The sequence below is a fragment of the Semicossyphus pulcher genome, unplaced genomic scaffold, assembly GCF_022749685.1.
Source record: "Semicossyphus pulcher isolate SPU_LCO1_2020_fin unplaced genomic scaffold, fSemPul1.0.p SCAF_9, whole genome shotgun sequence".
Lineage (NCBI taxonomy): Eukaryota > Metazoa > Chordata > Actinopteri > Labriformes > Labridae > Semicossyphus > Semicossyphus pulcher.
The window spans coordinates 19,472,707-19,499,315 of record NW_027211770.1 but is presented as its reverse complement, the minus strand read 5'-3'; the positions used below and the strand labels follow the sequence as shown (position 1 = coordinate 19,499,315).

At 44.4% G+C, this 26,609-nt stretch overlaps 2 protein-coding genes across 3 annotated transcripts; one reads left to right on the top strand and one right to left on the bottom strand.

Annotated features, from left to right (window-relative positions):
* Positions 1-788: 788 nt before the first annotated feature.
* Positions 789-14,856, bottom strand: adar (adenosine deaminase RNA specific). 2 transcript variants are annotated; one of them, XM_069656682.1, is made up of 17 exons: positions 14,784-14,856; positions 10,626-11,478; positions 9,736-10,223; positions 9,320-9,636; positions 7,923-8,118; positions 7,444-7,640; positions 6,923-7,058; positions 6,551-6,789; positions 6,248-6,404; positions 5,666-5,834; positions 5,389-5,482; positions 5,157-5,273; positions 4,862-4,989; positions 4,554-4,736; positions 4,319-4,431; positions 3,721-3,848; positions 789-3,409 (listed from the first exon to the last, which is right to left on the bottom strand). In XM_069656682.1, exons 2-17 carry the CDS (start codon positions 11,347-11,349, stop codon positions 3,085-3,087), a joined length of 3,711 nt encoding a protein of 1,236 aa, XP_069512783.1. In that variant the 5' UTR covers positions 11,350-11,478; positions 14,784-14,856; the 3' UTR covers positions 789-3,084. The 2 variants fall into 2 exon arrangements, with proteins under 2 accessions (XP_069512783.1, XP_069512782.1); XM_069656681.1 differs by having other exon boundaries at positions 9,736-11,478.
* Positions 14,857-16,526: 1,670 nt separating this feature from the next.
* Positions 16,527-24,665, top strand: LOC138583811 (neuronal acetylcholine receptor subunit alpha-7-like). The gene is made up of 10 exons (XM_069655814.1): positions 16,527-16,589; positions 17,818-17,957; positions 18,757-18,801; positions 19,559-19,668; positions 19,759-19,838; positions 20,090-20,257; positions 20,559-20,753; positions 21,215-21,301; positions 21,430-21,539; positions 23,393-24,665. The coding sequence occupies exons 1-10, from the start codon at positions 16,538-16,540 to the stop codon at positions 24,257-24,259; spliced, it is 1,854 nt and encodes a 617-aa protein (XP_069511915.1). The 5' UTR covers positions 16,527-16,537; the 3' UTR covers positions 24,260-24,665.
* The last annotated feature ends 1,944 nt before the right edge of the window (positions 24,666-26,609 follow it).

Genomic DNA, 26,609 nt, shown 5'->3' with positions numbered 1-26,609 from the left:
GGTATTTACTGTCTGCAATGGCAATAAAATTGATTAAAATTTAGACTTTACTACACTGATATTAATTTGGACCATAAACCAAAACATGTCCTCAACTTAAATGAGTCTATTGAAGACTTTAGACTTAATTAGACAGACTAAAATGTGTCCAAATTAGGCCTGAAAATGCCTGAAAATGAAGAAAATAGAACAGAATATCTTTAAACTTGTAGAATCATATAAAGTTTAAATGGTTTTTATAAGAGCCTGGATCTGAGGCTGTCCTGTAGCCGCTCTCCACATGCACTCACATTCGCACAGCCTCCAGACCCAAAGGCGAGGACATGTTTCCATCTGCTGATCCTTTGGAGCATTGCAATAGTTCTCTGCAGGTGGTTGGAGAAAATGAAGGAGACAATTCATTGCACAAAGGAGCCCCTGCTGTTAAAATTAGCATCTCAAACTCATTCAAAGCTCCAGCCTAGAGAGTCTGTTTGCTTCTGCGTGAGAGCAAGCAAAGCTTTGTAACATATTTGGAGTCAGAAGTTGAGGCAACGCAGCTCTGATACGATGAAACATTTATATTTTCACTAGTTTTTTTTGCATTTCTCTAATTTGTTGTGTATTTTTGGAGCGATCTGGCTCTATAATTTCCTTCAGGATAATTCTATCTTATCTTAAACATCCCTCCCCCGGCCCCAAAATATCAAAGCTCCTGAATCCATCACACCTGAACCTGCAAGAGGCTGCAGAAGTAAGTAAACAATAAACAGATTAGCAGATATCAGCAGACACGTGTCTCTTCACGGAACATTGCTACTTGTTTAATTTTTTTTTCTCGCTCCAAACGTCATTGGTATAAAACAGCATATTCATTTTGCATTTAATTAAAACAACGTTAGAAAAGCAATTGTAGATGATTTACAAAGTATATACATTAAACTTATACATATACATACACACACAGACGTATATACAGCATTAGAGTCAAACACCCATTTTTGCATACAGCGGGGTCCAAAGGTCTGAGTCCGATACCAAGAGCTGCATGTTTTTGTGACTAAAAACTGCAACCCTAATACGCACACGCATTCTTCTTTTGATGCTCAGTGAGAAACATACGGAGCACACGTTCATAACAATAAGAAATCTCTAAATAAAAGCAACAACTAAAATCTGTTTTGCTTTATCAGCATGTTTTTTATGTGTAATTTAACTTGCAGCTGATGCTGTTAACCCGATAACATATTTGTAAGTCTTTATTAAGGGGCAAACAATAGTGTTCATCACTGCTGAAGGCATTTTAAAGTCCTCAAATAAAACTTGAACTTGAAGAGCTGCAGTAAAAGAGCGAACCAGGCATTGATTTCTACGGAGGAATGAAACCGATTTTCCAGCAGAACAATGGCTCTGTGTGCGCATCAAAGCTCCACCAAACCGTTTGAAGGAGTGCTCACCTATTTGGCTTTTTACTGAAGGTACAAACACAGTGAACACCTGTGAGAGGTAACATTACAGCACATCTGTGACGTGCCTAAAGGAGTGTTTGGATTCCTTTCAAGTTCTAGGACAATCTTGACTGTCTTTCACTCGCTGTATTAAACTAAACAAAAATAAAACAACCTCTATGGAATATTTTTCAGAATGAATTACTCGACTAACCATTTCTGGAAGTGGACTCAGGCTTTTGGACCCCGCTTTGCAACTGTGTGTTCATGTATATGTATATACCCGATGTATATATTGCACCATCCATCTCAATGTAATCAAATCAAAAGCAGCGTACTCGCTCTCCTTGGAAAAACACAACTGCCCTCCCTTAGCAGTCCCCAGGAGCTGGCCATGCGAGAGACCCTAAAAATGCCAATTTCTTATCAAGATGTAAAAAAAAACAGTGTGCAGGCAGGCTGCAGGCAGGACAGTTGAGACTTCCCAGGACTTTCTCGCATGGCCGGCTGCTGATGAACTCATCGACAGAAGTGGGAAAAAAAAAAAGGACACAAATTGAACAACACTCAAGAAGACAACATATTAAAGAAATATTGTGACTCTTAGAGGCCATGACATCAGTAATTGTATACAAAAGCACAAAGCACAGCGAGTTTATGGGACTGATCAAAGGAGCTGCTGACCTGTTCTATGCTAATGGAAACCATGGCAACATGTGGATGAAGGATGTCTGAGGGCGTACAGGAAGTTTAAATCTGACTCAGACAGAGGCCTGACTGAAGGTTTAAGCGTGTACAGGAGCAAAAGCCTTGAACTTGAAAGAATGGATGTTTGGTTGGTCTCTTGTTAAAGTCAGTTTGCATAAATGTTCTTCTTATGTACAGTGAAAGCCTCTTCTGTTGTAATGTAGGCTGGGACTGTGCTACGTCTCGTTTCAAAGTGACATTAACCGAGGGCGAGCAAGCCTCCTGCAGGGCGCGTCCCTCTGCGTCTGCTCGCTGTCCCAACAGCAGCTGCTTGGATTTCCATGCAGGAGAAAATAGAGCAGAAAAAAAACCAAAAAGCACTTGAAGGCAGAGGACTTAAAGTCTAAATGAACCATAAATCACAAATACAAACACTGCTACGAGGTTGAAAGCCAATTAGCAGCACTTGTCAGCTACTCGGGCTCTCGTTGCTAAATTAGACAGCAAACAGTGGTCTGAAGAGGCCGAATCAAATGGGTCCAGAAATGAGTTCACATATGAAGTGGAAGAGGGAGAAAACAATGGCAGCATACGCCGAAAAAACAACACGACATTTTGAAACCAACCCAGTTATAAACAGGATGAAGGAAGCTGACACACACAGTAACTGATTTGCAGCACGTTGATTTACTAATTCCTTTGTCATGTAGTGTTTCATCTTATTCTGTACATCCCCGACAGCTCTCTGTGACCGCGCTTCATCCTTCAGGCTTCGCCCCCGCTTCTGTCCTTTTCCACTCGTGATCTGCAGCCTCTAACCACGTTCCATCAGAGGTCACAGTTCCTGCCACTGACTACACTTTGTTTGATTGTCCTTTTTCCATCAGATCCACACTTTCAATCTGTCCCTGCTTGTGCTTTTTCCCACTGCATATTTTTAGTATTTGTTAATAAAGCATCCCGCAGCGTTCTACGCCTCCTCTTGCTTGTACTCCATTGCGCCTCCGTTTCTACTGCTGCCGTACCCGACAGATAAACTCCCTCCATTGTTCCCAGTTCCCTCTCCCGCCTCGAAGCTCTTCTCCTCCAGCGGCTTGCCGATCCAGGCGCCGTAACCGTGAACGCTGAGAGCTCGGAAGAACTGCTGCTTGGCTAGCTGGAAGGACATGGCCGACATCTTTGCGTGGGAGTACGACGGCAGGGTGAGGAGGTCGGTGCGGCCGCACCGCTGGCACAGAGAGCGGAAGAGGGTGAACAGGTTGGACTTGGACACTCTGGAGACGCTCAGTTTGTTCCTGGAGGGAAGAAATGATTGGGATACACAATGATACAGTGTTCGATCGATGTCACAGTGATCCATAACTCAAACAGAAGAAATATTAAAATCACATTTCAAACTGAGCTGCTGGGTAAATCAATTAAAGTCTCTGCTGAGGCAAAGAACTGTTGTGAGTCTGTGATTGAATTCTACAAAGAGTTTGTTAGCCGCTAGAGAAAGACAAAACTCTGTGACCCCCCTTAAATAATAAGCAGGTAAACAGACAATAACAGAAGATACTAATAAACACTGTGCTGCTATCAGGAGTAAAAGGGTTTAGTTACACACCCGTCCAGTTTGCCTTTGGTCCCGTCCAGCACCTCCACACTGTGCTGGTCTGGAAAGCTCCAGTTCACGCTGGACTCCTTGGTCTTGCCAGTGTGACGGGTGGAGTCGTACACACTCACCCGGCCCACCTGTGGTCCAGCCAGGTGGTGAGGGAGGAGGGGAGGGGAGGAAAAACAGAGCATATTTTGTTCAATCAGGCTAATTTAGCCCCTCGGCGTGAGTCAGCGATTCCGAGCCGAGCGTGCAAAATGAGTTCTGTAATGCTTGTGTCAGTGTGACGTGTCGATTAGGGACGGCAGATAAAACCAATTCCACTGATGTGTAAGTGAAATCAGAGAAAGAGTTAAAACGGCTAAAACAAAAGAACAAGCTGGATTTTGTTTCACTGCCAGCCGTTTCCTTCGCCAAGCGGCGCGACAGTGACCTTACCTGCTTTTTGGTAATTGATGGATGAGCCGAATTAAAGGACGAGCAGTGAAGAAACAGTTGTTCAGGCACTAATAGGAGTGTTGGCAGCTTAATTTATTAATTTAGTGAGATGACCTCAATACTCCTGATTAATGTCTTGATGTCACACTGCCTAAACGTGTGTGGTTACCTCTGGGTGGTTCAGCATGAAGGGAGGAGGGAGACTTTGGGTGAACGCCTCACCGTCTCTGGCCAGCCGACAGCAGACGGCTCGCGTCAGGTGCCCGTGGCTGTACAGATAGCCTGCCGGATCACGACAGCACAGACAGGACGGAGAAAAACTCATTAAAGCAACCGGAAAAATGGGAATTCTTCTAAATTCGCTGATGACTGATTATCTGTTCTGAAGAAGGGGAAAGTTTTACCAAGTGTGATGGACTTCAGGTAGATGGGATGTAGGAAATGGGTGAGCAGCGCCCCCTGCAGACCCAACACGTTCCAGCGCAGGATTTTGTCACTGCAGCTCATGGTTCGCAGCCTCTCCCCGTGCTGGATGCCGTCCCATGTGGGCACAATGGCACTCGACTCCACTGGGATGGTGCCCTCGCCTGGTACAAGCAGCAACACGCAGACAGAGTTCACAAGTCTTTCACACTTGTGCAGGAGGTTCAGTAATTTGCTTTCAAGTGCTGCATATTTACAAAGAGGTGTGTGTGTCAGTGTCGTCTCTCACCGTTTTCCACCTTGGTGCGGAGCTTGCCCTGTTTGTTATTCTCAAACAGAGGCTGGTGGCCCTCGATGTCGTCCCCTGACTCACTGCACGACTTGTCAAACAGAGCACCATCCCCGCAAGGTGCCGTGCTATTGACGCGAGAGAAAGGAGAGACGTGAGGTATTGATATGACCCGCACCTCAATGACAGTTCAGAGGAGAAAGCATCGTATTGATCCAAACATGAAGCATTGATGTATCTGAGTAATGGACAGGAAGAGGAGGACAAGAAGAAAGACAACAGCTGACGCTCTCACCTGATGTAGAGGTGAAAGGTTATGTCAGATTTGATTTGCAGTTTGTTTTTCTCCGCTGGCTCAAATATACTATCTTCTGTGCCGTCGAAGTGCTTGAGCAGCTCGCTGTACAGAAACCTGAGAGGAAATGAAATGATGACTTTTAAATAAAGTCCAGCAGACTGGGTCTGAGAGACGAGGTATTTTTAGAACTGGGAGAGAAACATTGATAAAGTGCGGGATCTATTTCTACCGAACAAATCCTCGTCTGGAGATGATTTCAGCATGGCAATCGTTAACAGTGTCCCCTTTAAGGCTCAGCTCCTCCCCTTTAACACAGCGGTTTCCTGACAGAGAGAAAAAACAAGACAAACACATTCAATGTCAAACATCAAAACAATGCAACGCCTCTCGGTCCTGCAGTGACCTACTTCTGTTCCTCACATCGTGCAGAAATGCAGCAACACACTCCTGTGTTATAACCAGCACGCTTTACTTCAAAGGTTTCATGCTTAAAGTCATTTATATACCAGTTCCCAGGCTGACAACAGTCCCCAGGCCTTCTCCCCTCCGCATGATGATGGTGGCCAGAATCTTGCGTCCCAGAAGGCTGTGCTGGATACGTGTGGTCAGGGCGTTGAAGCGCTGGTGACTCAACATGGCTATCTGGTCGTGCAAAGTGCTGCCACTCACTGGAAGCTAGAGAGAGGGACGTATGGACGACAGGGCAGGCAAAATAGAATTATTGAATATTCAGTGGGATCTGAAATTCTGTGCAAACACAGAAAACTAGCTTAGCAAGGATGTCTCGTAGCCTGAGACTGTGAAATGTTTGCCACCATTTCTTCTAACTGCTACAAAGCTAAATATTCCCAGAGAAAAGAGACAGCTGAATCAGTAAGCTCACCTAAAGTGGTTAGTTACAACACAAAGGCGTTTACTTAAACAGAGCTAATGCTAAATCTTTTAACACAGCTAATGAGGTAAGCAAAATCTCTTGCTATGTCACTGCTGTTTCTCTAATCCCGTTACACACGGCCTTATCCCCATGTTGTGTCAGAGAAAGCTCGTTTGCTGTCGGTGCATGTTCAGGTTTTCAGGAAAGTCAGTACCTCAGCTGGGATAAGCTCCCCGGTGCGCGCGGCCCTCTCAGCCTCTCCAATCAGAACCCGGAGAGCGGCATCTGCTGCTTCCTGTTTTCCCTGCTTCTTGTTTGACGCACAGACTGGAGGGAACCAGCGCCCGCCCAGCTTAGCTTGGTAAGTGAACCTGAGAGAGGCAAGAGAGAGAAAGGTAAAGTCGACAAACAAATGGGAGCATTTTCTGGGCGTGCCAAGTGTTAATAGTAACACATTTATTTAACCAGTGCCTACTTAATATTGTGTGTTTTGCGAATGATTGCACTACCAACATACTTAGGCTCATGTGGTGGCCCAGATTGGCCCACCAGTCGGATCTCAGCAGCAAAGCCGCGGGCTCGAGCATACTCCAGAAGCCCCGACACTGCATTGTTGTTCAGGTGGTTGATGAGGTCCCCGACCCCTGCCTCATGTGCTGCTCGCAACTCGTCTGCGGTTAGAGGGGGCAAAGAGGGGCATGCGGTTCCAGAACCACTGCCGTCGCTATCGCTGGAAGAGCCCAGGGGCAGCTGAGGCTGGAAAAGAGAGAAACAGAGATGTGAATGGCACCGAGCAAACAGAACAGAGGGTATAAAATCCTTTCTTTGTGTCAGAGTGGCCTGTTGTTTCTCTGAAGTGCAAACCTCTTCACCGATTCTCACTCCTCACCTTGTTGAGCTGCAGTCTCCCGTCTGCCATTAATTCTTTTACAGCCTCCTCTGCTGCCAGCTGGCGGGCTGCCTTCTTGCTTGGAGCGGAGGCCTCTGGAAACAAGCTCTCTCCGACCTTCACCCTGTACATGAACCTGAACAGGAAGGGGTTGGAAAGGAGAGTTAGGACGAGAGAGTGTTGCAACTGAGATCAATGGCGAGAACAAACTTTGTCAAGTTAACCTTCAGCGTCCTGGTGAGCCAGACAGATGCTAGCTGCGTTTTCTAAACAAAAATATGTATTGTATGTCCCAGTCTGAGGCCTAAAGGGACTTCAAACAGAAAGAGGGGCACAGAGTGGATGGACAGAGATGGTATTGTATCTCTGTCAGCTGACTTCAGCTCTGGGGATAGATTAACCAGAAATAGCTGATTAACTGCTTTCCTGGGGAGAAAATATACGACCACAAAGAAAGTTGCAGCGTGGGGGAGAACAAAATCCAAAAGGACAGATTCAGAGGGAGGTGAAGCAGCCAGTACCTTGGGTCATGTGGTGGGCCTGCCTGCCCAGTGATGATAAATTCGATGGGGTTCCCGCTGCGCTGGCTGTACTCCATCAGGACAGACACCGGATTCTTCCCACCAGGCAGAGAGCGCGACAGCGGCTGGCGAGGTCCCTCAGTCATCCCCTCCACACTGCCACTCCCACAGATCTCCCCCGTGCCTTCAGCTGGCCCCTGGTAGAGTGGAGGAGACACATTTATTTTTGGTGACAGCATGTTTGAATAAAATAGTTCTTATTTATTCTCAATCTTCACCAATATGTTGGCCTCTCCCACTTAACTTGACTGATTTATATTGACACTTTGCTGTTTACACTCTCTGCTCTGGTGCATTAAATGTAGTGCTTTCTTCTCACGTAAAGAGCAGGAGCAATCTCAGGTGTCTAAAGCAAGACTTAAATCAAATCTTCAGTTGGCTAATTGGGGCTCAGTTCTGCACGTTTAACACAAACTTACACTGGTATCTGGGAGTAGATCCATTACTTGGTCCATACTGGCAGTACTTCCCACGTCCCCCGTGCTCGTCCCTCCTTGCATCTCCCCGATTAGAATGCGCAGAGTGGCTGCAGCAGCATCCTTTTTTGCAACCTTCTTACTGGAAGCTTCTGCGACAGGAAACAGCCTCCCGTTGAGCATCACCTGCATACGAAATCTAACAGAGAGAGAGAAAACATATAGATGAGACAGCGATCTGCCAATACATGAAACATTGAGCAGCTACAATTTTCCCAGACTACTGTGTTGCGTAACAAGCCAAATAAATTAATTCTAAATCAGGAGCATCATAGGTCTTCATTTAGGCAGATCTAGATCTGTAGATCCGCAGGGTGACAAACATGCTTGTGGAACAACCAAGAAAAAATGATGCACATCACATAATGAAATTAGAAGGGCACCCTGACGGCGCAAACTTTAGCAAAGGCTAATCGTCCAGTCTAGCAGAACCACAGTATTCATCTGGATGCATTTCAAACACTGTACATTTTACTTTTTCAATACTATTGTGTCTTCATGAGTTAGATCAGGATATGCTCCAGAATTTAATGGGTTCCTCCTTGGACCATGTTTTACCCTTCCACCAAGTTACATGAAAATGTGCCCAGTTAGGATCAGCTTTACCTGCCATTGGCGGTATTTTTAAATTTACCGGCCATAAAAATGCTGTAAGATATAAAGTGAGAAACATGTACTTCAGTACTGAACTTACAGTAGCACTAGTATAATTTTGAGTAATATACTTTGATTGTGTACTTATTCTAACAGCTGCTCTGTGTAACCTGGTAAATGTCAGGCGTGTATTTCAAGTGTAACGCACGAGAGCCCTGCGCGAGCTACATAACGGAAGCGTGAGCACGGCGATGGTGCTCAGCAAGGGTCAATTAAAGGGTTGCGATACAATTGATCCCCGTCACACACCAGCAGCGTGCAGAGTCGTTGCGAAACGAAACTTTGTCAACAATTTAGACTGTGTTTTGTAGTGATGGGAGCAGCCGCCCCTGGCGTCCGACCTCACTTATTTTAGTCGCCAAATTAGATTTGAACCCGAATTTGGGGAGCGGCGGGTGCTAATTTTGGACCCTGTGTTCAGTATATTACTACAGTCAAAACCTTAAATCTACGTTGAACTGATCTGATTAATTTTTAATAAAAGCAAGTAAACTGATAAACTAAGTTTAACTTAATTAATGTGTTAAAATTATATTGACTAAATGCTGTTTTTAATGTGGATAGTAAAGTTAGTGTTGGCCGTGTTTTTCCAGCATGAATACAAAGACAGACATGACTCATTATTTTCTTTCCCCCCTTGTATCCATTAAAACGTTACATTCAAAAAAATATAACCTGTGACTAACCTCGGGTCGTGAGAGGGTCCTGACTGGTCGAGGAGCAGAAACTCGCAGTTCTGGCCCAGATACTGGGCGTACTCCATGAGGCCGCTGACGGGGTTCTTCAGCCTCACCTCCTGTAATTTGGCCCACAGGTTTTGTGGAGGCGGAGCAGCCAGTGACACGGCTACGGTTCCCACGGCGTTGGCCTGCTCTGCTGCCAGTTTCTCAGCGTCTGTCTCTCTGCGAATGGCGTTGAGGAACTCTGGGATGTCGTCGGTCGCCCACTGACCCTCGCTGGTTTCTTCTTCTTGACATGAGGTAGGTGGCCGGGAGGGTCGTGACTGAAAGGTGAACAGCGGAGATAAAAAGGGTTAATGGCATCAGGGTAGAAGTCCAAGGCTGGTGACCTTAGCTGAAATACAAAGCATAAGTTTACCTACCGCTTCACTATTACTCTGCTCAGGCATCCAGCCCTCTGGAAGCGGCAGTGGCTCCAGGCCTGGTATTGTCTGTGGTGGTGATGATGACAAGATGGACCCTCCTCCCTTCTCATTATCTACTACCATCTGAAGCGCCTCGGCTGGGTTGGTCTGTGCAGCTTTCAGGCTCCTCTCCATCCTCTCTCTTCGGTGATTAGAGAGCTCCCAGGTGGGAGGGTTGACTTCTCTGTTCTTAACGACTTCACCTTGCTTCTCCAGGGCGTAGAGGGTGGGATTGACCTTATTAGCGCTCCTAAGTCCCAGATTCTTGGCTATGACGAGAGCAGTTGCCTTCCTTGAAAGCAGGAGGTGCCGCAGAACCAGCTCCTTCTGGTCCGCCATGATGGGAAGATTCAGATCCTGATCCGGGGAGCTGGCAGTGCCGGGATGCCGTTTCTCCTGGTGCTGACCTTTAGCTCTTGATTGTGATTCTTCAGAGTCGGATGAATCTACAGAGGAGAAGTTAGAACAACTGGATTCTTTGTCAGAGTTGTCTTCTTTGGCTTGTTCCCTATTTTCCGCTGCGTCTGATTTAGGCTCGACCTCGGCTTCAGGTTTTAGACGTTGTTCTGAGCTTACATGCAGATGGGAAGGTGGACTCTGTGCTTTAGAGTTTGAGTGATCTTCCTCACCTCTGAGAGGTTCTCTGTAAAGAGTCCACTCAGGGGGGAGAAGTCCTTGCTTAGAGGCTTTATGTGAGCGCTCCAAAGAGTAGAGACCCTTGTTGACTACCGATTTGGGCAGATGCAGCTTTTTGGCTAAAGATTTTGCAGAAATATTCTCACTTGGATGCAAAGCAGCCAAAGCCCTGTGTACCTGGTCCTGGATGTCAGGAGTGAGAGTGATGTTACCTTTAGTAGAGCTCAGACTCCCCGAGCTGCTGGATGAAGAATGTCTGTCAAACCGTTCTCCTGCTCTGTTGGACCTCTCTCGCTGAAGGGACAAACCCTGGAAATCGTCACAAAGAGAGTCTGTTTGGACGTACCGCTGTCTGTTGGAGTACTTGTTTGGATTTTGGTATCCAGGACCTGGGAAGCCTCGCGGGACTCTTCCACTGGGTGGGTATACAAAACTCTGGTTTGGAATATACCCCCCTCTACCTCTAGGGCTGCTGTTGGGGTTTGGATATCGACTGTAGGTTGATTGGGGCTGGTATGAGAAACCAGGAGCCCTCCCGGGTACCCCTCCACCTCCACGTGGACTAGCTCTGAACTGTGGCGCCTCAGAGCTGTGTCCTCTCAAGAATTCAACCTGTTGGTCCTTAAAGGAATTGGGACCAGGACTGGGACTGTAGTTCGGATTATGCGAGCTGTTGAAAGGCACTGTTACAGGGGCCCCTTTATTGTGGCCTGGTATGGGTGGAGCAGAGGGGATGAGTGAAGGAGCTGGGGGCTGTATGGGACCTATGGGACGCCCAGGGCTGTGATAATAACTCGGATATGGGCTCTGCTGTGGGCCAGGTCTAGGGTAGAGGGAGGCCAGGCCAGGCCTGTTATAATTGTCCTTGGCCTGGAGGTTGGGCGGAGGCTGCCTGTGGTAGTGGTCTTTGGAAGGCCCTCCTCTACCTCTGCTCATAGCGCAGGGGTTGAGCGCTAAGGGGGCCGGTGCAGCTGATTGTGCAGCTCAGTGTGAGTGTACGTCGTCCAGCACAAACCGCAGACCCTGACGGAGGGTCAGGGCAGGTCAATTGCACATTGAGAGCACCTGAAATACAAACAAAAATTAACGTCAGGAAAACTTTAAAAACTGAAATAAATAAGAAGAAGATAACCGAATGGAGGAAACATAAGCGGCAACCAGGAGGGCCAGAGAAACGCTTGTTCTAGCCAATAACACAAGTTCAGCTCCTCTGGCAAGCCTCCAAATTGCTCAAGTGTCCTTGGATAAGTCTTTCTATGTCAGCTACAAGGACACCATTTTTAACTTGATCCCTGCCTTCCTAAAATGCAGGATAATAAATATAGTAGACAATAAATTACCCGACAATGAAAAAATGAAGATGTGTGAAGGATAGGCTCAAACACGCCAACACCGTAAACTTTTCTGTGAATATCTTCAGATTATAACCTGCAAGGATACCGCAGGGTGACATATTGTCCCTCCCAGTCACACTGAAACTTAATCCCGGGGTAAAAGGATGGTGATTAATAATTCAGATCTTCTTGTGACTATTCTGTTTTATTTCTGGCCTTACAAATTATTGCTGGATCTGGATCCATAGCGGAGAGGGAAAGTGAGACACTGGTGCAGACAAAAAGGACAGTTCCAAGGACACGAGAACATTGAAGGGCTGTCCGTCAGTGATGAGCTGGGGACGGACAAGCATGCAAATGCTAGCTGACAGTTCTGACTTTAATGAGAAGGATTTGCAGAGCTGGGTTTATTTCTTTCTATAAAAACAAAACGCATAGAAACATTTAAGAGTCGGAATATAGATCCCAAGCTGCATAGTCCAGAATCCCAATATCCTTCTTTTGTACAACAAACATTGATTCTGCGTCAAGTGTCATATGTGACAACACTCAACAATGTCTATATCAGTGGGACTGAAAACAAGAAGACACCCTATACTGAGTCAGGTTTCAGCCCCTCTGGTCCAGTCAGCATCACTGGTCTGTCACATAGAGCTGAGCAGGCTTTAATGCCGACACGTTAATAGAGAACACCACAGTGTTGGTTCATCATGGTAATGGGGGCGGACAAGGCCGACATCCCAGGGGCCAGACGGGGCCGGAGCTGACTCATCTTGACCCTCATGCAAGGCAACAGTTGACAGCCGAAATGACGTCACTGTGTGTTTTAGAATCTACCGTCATTATGCTGCCGGAACCTGTTCAGACATGCTTATGAAAGACAACCCATCTGACAACTGATGACTAAACTGTTTCCTAACACGTCAAGACACAGCTAAATACTGAAAATGCACAGTTTGATGTTCAAAGTGACTCCTTGTCCAGAAATTAAACCTTGTATATGTTCCAAACTCATGGCACATAAATCCAAACGCAACACACCACGTGTACTTGTAGCACAGGGCACAAAGGACTCACAGAGGGTTTTAGATCTCACCTAGAGTTGCTGAAATGAGAGTGGCAGAGGTGAAATAGATTTGATGGTAAAATGTTGGTGCTCCTGTAGCTTTCATAGACGATTAAAACCGAGACACAAGAAAATTCAAAGTACAAACTTTGAAGACACGAGTCGTACAGTAACCAATTAAAGTAAGCGCGGAGTAGATTGGGGAACTATCCTGCTGTTTAGACTGTGAAACGGCTAAAATGCTTTCCTACGCGCAGGGTCTTCCTCTTTGGATGAGTTAGGTCCTTTTGGCAGCTTCCACAAAAACACCTGAGATGTCGCTCGCTTATAAATGTTGCATGCAGTGCTGTAAACACGCGTCACATAGATGATACACCACAAAAGGTAAGGACAAATTCACAGTATGAGCTGTGGAAGAAAAGGGAAACAGGGTGCAAAAGAGACGGAGTAAGTTTCGTTTTCTATTCTAAAACAAAGTTAGGTTTCCATTATTGGTCACGTGACTCAGAGCACAGCGGCGCAGCGAGGGTAGACTGACTGATGCACTGACATAAATATAGGTCGTGTCTACAAAGTATAAAAAGTAATGAAAAGCTTTTCCACTGCTGCTGTCTTTTGATGTCCATGCTTACCAAGGTCTCTCTGTGACCCTTGCTCAAACCTTCAACGTGCCCGTGTTACTGTGGAGCGACAAGGACATCCTCTCGTGCTGTGTACAGTACACCGCGGCAGAGGAGACGTGCTCAGATCGGATTCTCACATTAAAAATAAAACGGAATGAAGTAGACTGATAGTAATGTAATACATTTTGGGAGATACAAATATCACAGCAAAACGTTAGGATCTTGTATCAGGATCGTGACTCGGTGGGGGGAAAAATAACGTAAGAGTACTATAAGTTAAAGGTCACTATTATATACACGAGTAGCACAGAAACATGATGTCCCTGAAAGAATAGTATCTCCTCCTTTCACACGCGGATCCAACAATAGTGCTGTATTTACTTATTGAAATGTAAAGATACGGCTACATCAAAGTCTAACTTTACATCAGAGTGATTTCTTACCATAAATGTTTCAATCATGGCAAACATTTATGTAGAATGACCGGAATGATAAATTATGTATTTGTTATTTTAATTAAATCAAATTTGAGTTAAATTTCATTCAATCCGTTTAATTCAATTAAAAGTCGATTATATTATCTCTGTGACACACATGTACAAAGATGATTTACAAAATATTGGTTGCATAGCAATAGGATATATAAACAGTCAAATAGTTTTATATTCTGTATCATTGATAAATTCATCTGGACTAAGACTCAAATTCACAATGTGGTAAAAGTTTGACAGGATGTCTGAGCGCCTTAACCAAAATAAAACCGATTATTCCCTCTGAAGTCACCCTTCCTCTTGCAAGTAACATACAGGTGATTTGATGCTTTGAATAAATCTATCTTTGAGTTAAAAAAGATGGATAGACTCTATTACAAATGTCGAAACAAGTAAGATTATTTTAGGAGATTTTGTCACTTGTAGGACAACAGATGAAAGTCCTCGCTGTTTCCCTTTTTTGTTTCGCTTGACGCAGAGTTTGAAAGAGCACAAGAAGCCAACGATTATTCTTTGAAGGTACATCAAGCTATAACTTTAACAGCTACAGGTAAGACGTAATGTTGAATTTCATTAAAACCACTACGACACTGTTTTTTAACTGTCTGGGTGTGTTACAATAATGCCACATTAAAGGGCGAAGTGTGCAGCACACAGCAACCAACTGAACATCGTCCCTCCTTCGGCTAACGGCAGTTAGCCTGCTAGCTCCTCACTGGCAGCAGTACCACCGCACTGGCACTGCACCATTTCCAACTACCGCCTGCAGCACAGCCAATTCCCTGTCTGCCCTCATACTACATTTCATCTAAGCCATAAAAATGATGATGAAAAAATAATAGCTTTCATTGGTTACCTGTACTCGCAGCGCTTCACCTCGGCGAGCTCTTGTTGCTGTGCAATATTTTAATGCAGTGATACAAACAATCAAAGAACTGGTGCGGGAAGAAGTGACGCGATTTGTCTGCGACCAACACAAACAAGCTACACGTCGCATGTTGATGACGCTGATTTATCGGCAAGGTTCAAATATTTTTCTGATGTGCTCTTCGCACGTTGTAGCCTAGCATTATAGGTGAAAGAGCTTTACGGTGCGGCCTTCATTCTGTTAAATTTCACCGTTTTACTGCGATGTGCTTTAACCAAAGTTATACATTTGTGTTGTTGGAAAGAGTTTTTTTTATACCCTAAACAGGTTGTGGGCCATTTAGCGTATTATTATTATTTTTTACCCAAGTACAGATTAAATTAGTTTGTTATATTTTTTACTCTAACAGCAATATTCAATGACAAAAGTTTTACAATCTACAAAACCAACTTTGAAAGGGTAAGTGTTTCTCTGAAGTGTAAATATGTTAATATCCCAAAACAGAAAACAGTAGCCTAACAGAGACCAAGGCCAAGAAGAACGGTGCGTCCCATTATTATTTTAAAGCTAATATGTCTCAAAATAGTTATGTTATCTTGAGAGAACAAGATGTTTCAGGATAACAGGGTAATTCATGACAAGAAACCAACTATTCCTTTCTATCATTTTAGGTGAATTGTACTTGGAAATGGATATTTCAATTTGGAGACCTACATGTTCGGAAAACAACAATATAATTACATTAAATATGAGATTAACGGCTATTTGCATATATAAATTCCCCACTAAACCTTCCATCCCCCTAAAAGATGACCCCCCCCCCCCCCCCCAAAAAATTCAGTTATATATAATATTTCAAATGTATAATAGAACAACATATTATTTTTCTTTTTTTTTTACAATATTTTACAATAGTTAAGAACAAAATGATCCTGAAAGTTGTTGAGCATCACACGATGGGTTCTGCATTTATATTATGAGGGAGGTTTTGCAATTTACCAACATATCCAGTGGGTGTCACCATTTGTCTTTAAATGTACTGAAGCCAGACTCACCAAGCTGAAAGCAAAGCAGCTTCAAACATTACAGGCTGGTGTAAATTAGAGAGCGGCCGACTAATATAAAACTCATGAATGCTGTCGTATGTGTTCAGCTGGTTAAGAAGAGTTACATGTTTCCTTGTAGGTCACTGTTTTTTTCCAGAGGACATTGATTTTTTGCTCTCTATAATTCCTCTTGAATCTTTGAGTTTATTAGACCATGATTACTGCTACTATATTACTCCATAAATTAGATCCATAGATGTCCCCAAATGTCCCTCTATTGATCATCACCAACCAAGAAGGGAGGCAATAACCTGCAACAGTGAGTACGTCCACCGTTCAATGACAGAGGCTGACTGATGTGGTGACAGATAAGTGCATATCAGAAAGTAAGCGGGAACGATCATTGAGCAGAGAAGCATGAAGGGTGACTCCAACACGCAGCGTCTCCCTCTTCAGAGGAGTATTCATTTCACTGCATCTCTCACCCACTCTGTCTCTCCTGCTCTCCCTCTGCCTCCCCTCCTCCTTTTTTCCGTCTCTGCCACTGCTGGTATCACACTCTCTCCACTTGTTTTCTCTTTTCCTCTTCTGAGCCCGATCGCCACCTCTCCCTCCTTTTTTAAAAAATCCTCCCCCTTCTTCTCTCCTTATTTCTCCATCTTCCTCACTTTCACTGTCAGTACAGAGGAATGCAGTATGTGGCAGGCTGTGGCTCTTTGGCTGTTGATACTTTCGACTCTGCTACAGGGTGAGTGACTTTCATTGGTATCAGTGCTCGAACAAGTGTGTGTGTTTTCTGCATGTGCTGAATATACTATGTGTGCTCTTGCATGCTTGTGCAGCTGAGAACTCTGCTCCGAATAACTGTGCACATATTCGCTTAGCGAGGCACAGGGAGCGTCTGTTTCTGTGCAGCCAGATTGAACATTTATTTGAATAATAGGCGACCAAAATATAAAATATATCATATTAACTACAGATAGATGGATAGATGGATATGTACATAGATACATAGATGGATGGACGCGCTGATAGAAAGAGAAAGGTGATTATGAGGCTGCTGGGTAATTTACTATGACTGGACATTAAACTAGGGGCAATTAATCTGAGTTATACCATCTGTAGAGCCATATTGATGATAATTAAGCTCCAGTTAGTGAATATAGATTTGACACTGAGCACTAAGTGCATTAATCATGGACCTTTCTTTCCCTGCATATGATTTATGAAGTTGTTTACACTGTAAAAAGCTGTTTGGCTACAGAGCAGGCTTTCTGCAGCTATTTAAAGTGCACAGTAGTTTTTAAACTCATCCTGTGCGCCTCTTCTACCCACCAATGATAGCTCCCTCCACATCAAAGTGCTTGCCTTGTGCAGAATGAACCAAGAGTGAATCAAAGAAGGAGTTCTCGGGCAAAGAGAGACAGTTGCCCGCTCTCATTGTCGTGAGTGCTGTGTGTGTCTGTCTAGGGTGTTTCAGTGTTTAATGGCCGCACTATTTCCTGCATAGAATGGAACTGACGTCTTTACGGCTGTGGAAGGAGTCCGACTGTCTGCTGGTGATCAATCAGAGACATAATTGATTAGGAGGAGTTGGATCCGCTGCTCTACCCTCTCTCTTCTGTCCTCTTATTGCTCTGTGTTCCCTTTTCTTGTCCTGTGCCATCCCCTCTGCTATATGTGTCTGTGCTCCTCAAAGAGTAACTCCATCTTTAAAACATGACCTTTTCAGATTCCCCTAAAAGCCCACTTTTTGTTTTACCTCCAATGGAGCGTGTCCACTCTCCCTCCATTTCTTTTTCCTTCTCTTGTATTCACCTTGCCTTCAATCTCACACTATCCCTCTGTCTTTGTAATAACACAGTTCTTCTGTTCAGTGCTTTCTCCCTGACACATCTTTGTGTTTGTCACTTCTCCCTTTGATCTTCTGTGATTTGACTTTCCCATGTTGTCATCCCTTCCCCATTCCTCTTCAGTGTCAGTGCAGGGTCCTCACCAGCGCTTTCTGCTCAGGGAGCTGCTGAGAGACTACAACCCCATGGAGAGGCCGGTGGCCAACGACTCCCAGGCTCTCACTGTTCAGTTCTCCTTTACTCTGATGCAGGTCATGGATGTGGTACGCATGGCAGACATGGCTCGTATACATACAATAAAGATGTTAACAGACTGTAGATTTTCTCTGTCATCACCTAAGGTGTTAGTAAGGGATCTTTTTGTCATTCAATTCAAAAAACTTTATTGGCAAGCAAGTTATAATTAGATTTTTGCCAAAGCTAAATATCATATTATTGATTATTTACCTTTCACATAAAGGAACTAAAGAGAAAATCACAAGAAACTGGGCCCCTCCTCCTGGGCTCTTCGTCACCACTCTCTCGTGCGAGAACGTGCCCACCCACAGCATCACGGTTATCTTTGCGCTAGCATGCTTTCCGCCGGTTAGCTTGTCCTACCCTGTTTGAGGCACCTGCCTGTCCAACAGAAAGAAGGCCTTCTCTGCATCGCTCTTCCGCCATGTTCGCCGGTCTGAATGGGGCCCAGTTGCTAATTTGAACCACTCCCACACTCACCTATACGCTGTGATTGGCTCAGGGAACCACAACAGCGCCCCTCCTGAAAACGTCCCGTGTAAAGCAAAACAACAGAATAGATGCAGAGGGAAGGGTCTCACAAGGGTCTGCACACACACTCACCAACACACACGTACAGAGGTCCAAAAGTGATGATTTATATTATATTTTATTTATAAAAGTTTTATTTGATTTTTCTATGAAAATCCTACTTATTATAGCTTTAAACCAGAGAGTAAGCTCATCATTACACAACCAATACCTCTATTGATATGATTATTTCATTATTTTAAATCATTCAATCACCTTCTTCCTCTTCTTCTTCTCTGTTTTGTGTTCTGCCAGGATGAAAAGAACCAGATCATCACCACTAATGCCTGGCTGCAGATGGTGAGTACAGCGATTAACTTTAATAAAGTCATATTGATCTTTGTAGAGCAAAATCTTTTTTTTATGCGGCACATCTTTTGCAAGATCAGCTAAACCGAACCGTCCCAGATGATGAATTTCAGCGTCATGATTATGGACACCTCAGCAGGCTGATATTTGGAGACATTTGGACATCAGTGCAGACTCATTTATCCTTCTGCCAAAACTATGACCTTATTATGAATTTGATAAGAATCTGTGAGGATATGTTTCTCCGTCCAGTTAATCTTATTACAGTATGTGGCTCAAATGTTCAATTTGACCTTAAAGGCTTTACAAGCAGGCTTAGAGATAGGGTAAGGAGCTCAGACATCCTGAGTAAAGCTGCTACTCTTTCGTATCCATCTGATTATGATACCTCCTGGGCGACTCTCTGTGGAGGTTTTCCAGGCGCTGGTTATGGATTATATATCCCACCTGGCCTGGGAATGCCTCTGGATCCCCCAGGAAGAGCTGGAAAATGTTAATAGGGAGATGGACATCTGGGCTAACCTGCTGCCACTGTGACCTGACCCCAGATAAGCAGGGAAAAAATAGATGGATGGATGTCTTTACAACCTTTAGCAATTTGAGACAGACAAAAGATGTAGTTTGTATGGGAAAAAACAATTGTAAAAGTACAAAATAGAAATGAGAATGACAATGTTAGTCATGTGTCTATTAGTGTCTTTATGTTTTTGTACATTTCTAAAACCATGGTTGTTCTTGTGTTTCCCAGCAGTGGTACGACCACTACCTCCAGTGGAACCAGTCCGAGTATCCTGGAGTTAAAAACCTGCGTTTCACTCCCGATCAGGTCTGGACGCCTGACATTTTGCTTTACAACAGGTATGCAGCATAGAAACAAACACACATACACCCAGTGCTGCAGCCGCTGAGCGCTAAACTCTCTCATGTCACTGTGTTACTCTCCTTCAGCGCTCATGATAAGTTCGACGCCACCTTTAAGACCAATGTGCTGGTAAACTCCAGTGGCTTCTGTGAGTATCTGCCTCCAGGTAGGTTTTTAAAAATCAGCATCACGTCCTCCGAGTAAAAACTACCTCTTCAGTCATTCTGCAGACACACAGTTTTACTAATGCTGCAGCAAATTAATCTAAGAATGTTTTCTGCAATCAAATATATTCCTCATCACTTACTTCCAGATGGCTGCGCAAAACAACATCTTTAATCAAATTCCCATTACATCTCGGGATGACTTCACTCCACTTTGATATTCTCTGTTTTTTTTGCCCCTCTGGTTTTCTAGGAATATTCATCAGCACATGTAACGTGGATGTGCGGTGGTTTCCCTTTGACATCCAGCGCTGTGAGCTGAAGTTCGGCTCCTGGACGTTTGACGGCTGGCTGCTGGACATCCAGATGAAGGAGGCAGACTTGTCAGGGTACATGTCCAACGGAGAGTGGGATCTGCTGGGTAAGACGGGTTGTCGAGACCCTGGATGACAGACAGTGTTTGCTTAACAGTGCAGCCAAGCTGTTCTGAATTTGACCAGAGAAGATATATTACATTTTTATAAAGATGTGCAGTAAGTTGGAGTGTGCTTTATAAATGGATGAAACTGAATCTACAGCAGCAATACACTCTAAGCATGGATTTTATACTTCATGCACTCACAGTATAGTTCATGTTGCTACCAAAATATATTTGTAATATACCGTATATTATTGTTTTCTGCGTTATAATGACCCAGTGTCTCTCTCCCCCGTCCCCTCAGAGGTCCCTGGAGGTCGCCATGAAGTTTTCTACGACTGCTGTGCAGAGCCGTACCCCGACATTACCTTTGTGGTGACTTTAAGAAGGAGGACATTATTTTACGCTCTCAATCTCCTCATCCCCTGTGTGCTTCTCTCCTCCATGACCCTGCTGGTCTTCCTGCTCCCTGCCAACTCGGGGGAGAAGATCAGCCTGGGTGAGGAATATTAAGAGGAGAGGAAGAGGGCTGAGGGATGGTGTTACATATCGAAAGGGAGAATATGAGAAAATGGAAAACAGGAGCCGTACGATAAAAGATATTTCTTGCTGCACATTCCTCATGTTTTCCTTCCCGTGTTTCTCTTACAATCTCTCTGTAAATATTACTGGAAAAGTTACAATCAGCAATGCAGTGTTTTTGTCAGGAGGGCGGAGATGGCAGTATGAAGAGACATGAAGAGGACAAAAACAGAACAAGCGAAAGAAAAGATGAGGAAGGCTAAAAAAATCGAACGAGTTTTCCTCTGGGTGTCACAAAGACAAACGATCGAGGCGAGAAGTCAAGTGCGACATACCAAATAATATAACACTCCTCAAAATGTACTTTCTTCTCTTACGGATTCTCTCTTCTGTTCCTCTGCTACCATCCTCTCCCTGGTGTCTTGTGTCTGCCTGCAGGCATCACCGTTCTGCTTTCTCTGACTGTCTTCATGCTGATGGTTGCAGAGATTATGCCGGCCACTTCAGATTCTGTCCCCCTGATAGGTCAGTTTCTTTTACTCTATGCAGATGTGGCTCTACATGAGGTTTTTGATGGTTTTGGGCATTGTTTATGGCATACACACTGTACAAACCCTTATGACTGAAGTGTTTTCCCCTCCTGTCTGTCTCAGGTCAGTACTTCGCCAGCACAATGGTGATCGTCGGGATGTCCGTGGTAGCCACAGTCATCGTCCTCCAGTTCCATCACCACAATCCCAACAGTGGACACATGCCACGCTGGGTGAGTTTTCAATTATAACATAACCATATTGTGCCAACCTCAATCACAATTTTGAATAGTGCTTCCTGAGGCTGTGGGGGTTGTGCAACAGCTATATTGTGTTCTTATCTCTTTCACTTATTGTTGTGTGTTATGAGGAGCATGTGCAATATTTGTCATTTGTGGTTTCCATTTTGATTTTGTTTGTATTGTCATTCATTGTCATCGTATCGTATCGCATCGTACAGTATCGTACCGTATCGTACCGTATCGTACCGTATCGTACCGTATAGTATCGTATCGTATCATATCGTATCGTACCTTACCATACCGTACTGTATCGTAGCGTATCTTATCTTATCATCTTATCGTATCGTATCGTATCGTATCGTATCGCATCGTTCCGTATCGCATCGTTCCGTATCGTATTGTATCGTATCGTATCGTATCGTACCATACCTTACCTTACCTTACCTTACCGTATCATACCGTATAGTATCGTATAGTATCGTATCGTACCTTACCTTACCTTACCGTATCGTACCGTATAGTATCGTATCGTACCATATAGTATCGTATCGTACCTTACCTTGCCGTATCGTATTGTATCATATCGTATCGTACCTTACCTTACCTTACCTTACCGTACCGTACCTTATCGTACCGTATAGTATCGTATCGTACCTTACCTTACCTTACTGTATCGTACCGTATAGTATGGTATCGTACCTTACCTTGCCGTATCGTATTGTATCGTATCGTACCTTATCTTACCTTACCGTATTGTACCGTAACGTAACGTATCGTATCGTATCATGTCGTATCGTACCTTACCTTACCTTACCGTACCGTACCGTATCGTATCGTATCGTATCATATAATATCGTATCGTATCGTATCGTATAATATTGTATCGTATCGTATCGTATCATATAATATCGTACTGTATCGTATCGTACCTTACCGTATCTTATCTTAGCAATTTAAAAGAGGTCACATATTCAGCTAAGTGGATTTTTAAGGCAGGCTCTCATCAAGGTTCTTAACAGAACAACCTTGATGGCCCCGGTCTTTATACTAGACTCTGTGGCCAAAAGGTCACTGCTCCAGGGTCTCAGATTATGTGAAAGCCCATAAGGATTTAATAGGTCAGTTATACAGCGTAGTGCTGCTCATGCAGTGCTTTTAAAGTAACAAGTAAAATGTGTTCATTAACTCTAAAATGAACAGAGAGACAGCCGGTGTAAAGAAGCTGAAACAGAAGCAATATTGTTCAATCTTCTAGGTCCATTAAAAAGCCTTGGGGCTGAGTTGTGCAGCTTGTCGAAGGAGTTTTAATCACAGATGAAGAGTGAATTGCAATAATGTGAAGATTTGACGAAAACCGGCTTGTATAAGATTTCCCCTGACTTTATCCAAGGTCAAGTTTCTTAAGAGAGATAAAATCAAAGAACAAGCTTAGTGGGTAAAAAGCCGTACCAAGATTTAAAGCTGGAGGTTTAATGTAATACAAGATGTGTAATACAACTGCTTGATCTTTTTGTGTCAAACTAACCGACAGATGAAAAGTTCTCGCCACACTCAGTTTCTTTACATACTGACTTGAGATTACAGGAGCTGAGGTCAGAAGAACAGAGGAGTTATCCATCTGTGACAGTCCTGTGACAGCCTCTCGTTGCATGTTCACTCTTGTGTATAAAGAAGAAACACAGCAGACAGTATTTGCTCTTCACTGTGAGACCACAGGTCTGCTGAATCTGGAAATGTCATCCTCTAATTTGAAAGTCATTATTGATCAAATTGCCACCACAGTATGAAAATGTACATCTGTGTTCTTTCATTTTCTCATCAGTGTGTGTGTCCATGTGTGTCAGGTGCACTTGGTTCTGCTGCAGTGGGTCCCTTGGTTCCTGCGGATGAAGCGTCCGGGAGAGGGAGCCGAGCCGACTCTTTCCAACAGCCAGACGGATTACCAGAGCAAAACCCTGTCCTCTCCTACCACCACCACAACCACCACCACCATCCACACACCGCTGCCCTCCGTCCTCCCCCAGAGCCTAAACTCCCTGCAGGCCAGCCTGGCTCAGCTTAACCACCCGCAACCCCACCGACCTGGCTCTCAGGCTGTCGTACTCCCTAACCCTATCTCCAACCCACATCCACAGCCCAACGGTCACCTCCTTTACATGGGCTTCCAGAGCTTCCAGGCCTCTGCAGAGCTGGATCCAGTTCAGAGGAGCAGAACCACGAGTCACGGGAGGGTTAACAGCGGACTAGGTGGAGGAGAAGGAGAAGGAGCAGCAGGAGGAGGAGGAGGAGGAGGAGCAGCTGGAGATACACCTATTCATCACCATCTCCCATGTCGAAAGTTTGGGAGCCCCCCACAGGAAACTCCAGTGTCCCCAGACCCCGACCCGTCCACCATGTCCTCCGGCCCCTGCGGCCTGGATGCTGCGGCTGCATCAGGGAGATCAGCTGCTGCACACGCCCACAGCGGCATGATCCGATCCATTGCTGTGGACAACCAGCTGCAGGCTCTTCTCTCAGAGGTGCAGTTTTTGGTGGAACGTGTCAGAGAGCAGGACCGGCAGCTCAGTCTGGCGGAGCAGTGGCAGTTTGCTGCGGCCGTCATCGACCGCCTGTTCCTGGTGGGGTTCAGCGTTTTCAACATCATCTGCACCATCGCCATTCTCATGGCTGCACCCAACTTCGGAGAAGCACTGTCGAAAGATTTCCTCTGACGGACAGAAAACAAAGAGAGTCGGAGATGTGAAGGGATAATACGGATGAGGGTTTGTTGGAAGCACAATTGCTGTTAAATACACTGGGATATGCAACAGCAAATAGTTCCTGTTCAGAAGGCTGGAGTGGTGATGATTCAGAAACTTTACGCTGTAGTTTTTTCTCTTGACTTGAAAAGATTTATGAGAGAGAAAAACTGATCATGTACTGTTCACTCTTTTTGCAGTTTGATGTGTGTTTATTCATCCCTGAAGCCGAGACACGAAAAAGTGAAAGAATCATCTCATTAATTCATTATTTTGTTGAATTCATATCAACCGAAACCTTCATCAGAGCATCAAATGTTTGTTGGAATAGAGAGGATTGTTTGTGAATTAAAATCATCAGGATTTTTTTAAACAGTGACACGAGAAATGAAGAGTTTCTGTGAATGAGAATCCTAAAGGGAAAGCATGAGTTTATTGAAATTTGTTATAAAGTGTTTGTACTGCTGCCTTGGGGTGCAGCGTCATCATGATCTTTGAAAAACTCCACCAATGTGCCGCATGTAAGATGATCCTTGGAAGTCATGCAGGATTCACATCACAGTTTACTCTTTCAGACTTACATCAAGCTTCAAACATCAAGACTTTTCTGTTCACTGTCACTGTCCTCCGTTGATCATCAGAGGAAACTCATACGTGGTTTACAGACAATATAAACCACAGTCTCCTGAATATAATGAATACACTTCATTACCACTAAGGGGTTGATCTCCAAGAGTTTATTTTACATTCATTTGTTTTCCCAAAATGTTGTCAGAATGTTTTCAGTACTTTCTCTCTTCTAAAAACTAATTTCAGGGATAAAAACGCAGAAAAAGAAGAATCTTCATCACAATAAAACAGCCTGAACATTCATATAAAGGAGTGAGTGCATTGGTGATTCATTTATGCAGCACCTTTAACACTCATTTTCGCTTCGTGTTAAATTGCACTGATAACTGTTAGGCAGTAAAATCATAGCCACATACCATTCTTTTTTACCTTCATCATTCCCTTCTTTATAACATTGATATTCGCAATGACATCACAGCTCTGCCGCGACGTTTGGATAATGCTTGTTTCTGAGTACTGTGTGAAAGAGAGATAAGAGAAATCAGAGGTCATTTCACAAGGCTTTCACACACCACAGCATCCTTCACTCGACTGCACACTCACACAGGGCAAAACACTAAAAAAATATCTATAACCCTGGCTTTGAATTCATGCGAAACATTTCTCAGATGTGTTGGACACTCGAACACCAATAGGTTGTGACAGACTGAGCTGTTAACATTGACGAATAAACGGTCTCATCTTTTGTACTCTGTGGACATTCATCAAGAGTTCTATTCTCCGACCTGCCTTCCTGCAATCGAAGTTCATGAAGGACGCAGAGACAAAGGACGGAAGGAATCAAGGAGACAGCATAAGAGAAGAGAGGAAAGGGGAGACGGGGGTGTAATGAAGCACAGCAATAAAGAGGGGATAAGAGATGGAAGGAGGGGCTATGCAGAGGAGCAGAGACGGAGAGGAAGCGGATCGAAAGAGAGCACAAGGTGGTTGCATGGTTGAGAGGAACAGAGGAGGGAGGGGAAAATGTGCTGAGACGGCAAATAGGAGTCGATAAAGTTTTTAACTGATTGGTCATTAATGAGAGAGGAAGAAGGGGAGGCGGAGAGGAGAGGAGAAGAGCAGTGAAACCCCCTCCTCCCCCTCCCCCGGGCCGCTGCAGCTGCTAAACTGTACTTAGAGCAGCATTTAGGGGTGACTGGACATATATTCTGATTTGGCAATGGGTGTCCTTAACAGAATTTATGTGAAGGATGTTGGCAAACCTTCCCTTTTGAAATGATTGACTATGAAATAATGCTAACGCTTTATGACAGTTGAATTTGGCTAATTGGTGTCTTGGCACGGATGTAATCAAACCTCAAAACCCAAAGCTATTAATCTGGCTTTAAACCTGTTCACTCTACAGTATGTCCAGGCAGGGCAGTTCACAATGCTTTTCAATGGCCCACTGAGCTATTTTTCTTCGTGTGAGTGCCGGGGCTGCTGCCTAACACAGCTGAGCGAGGCAATTCAGCACAGGTAATAAATCTAAGATACTCTCCTCCTCCTGCGGTGACTCAGTCGTCCACCTGCTCGGTTTCGACAGCTCATGCAGAGCCGTTTGCTCAGAGGAGAAGCAAACTGAAGTCATACAAAACAGCAAATGTGTAGGATGCAGTTTTGTTATCAAAGGGCCACTGCAATGTGTGCCTGCAGTTGTCGCACCCACATCACGACACACGAACAGCAAACCCACTTACACATCAAGTGGTAA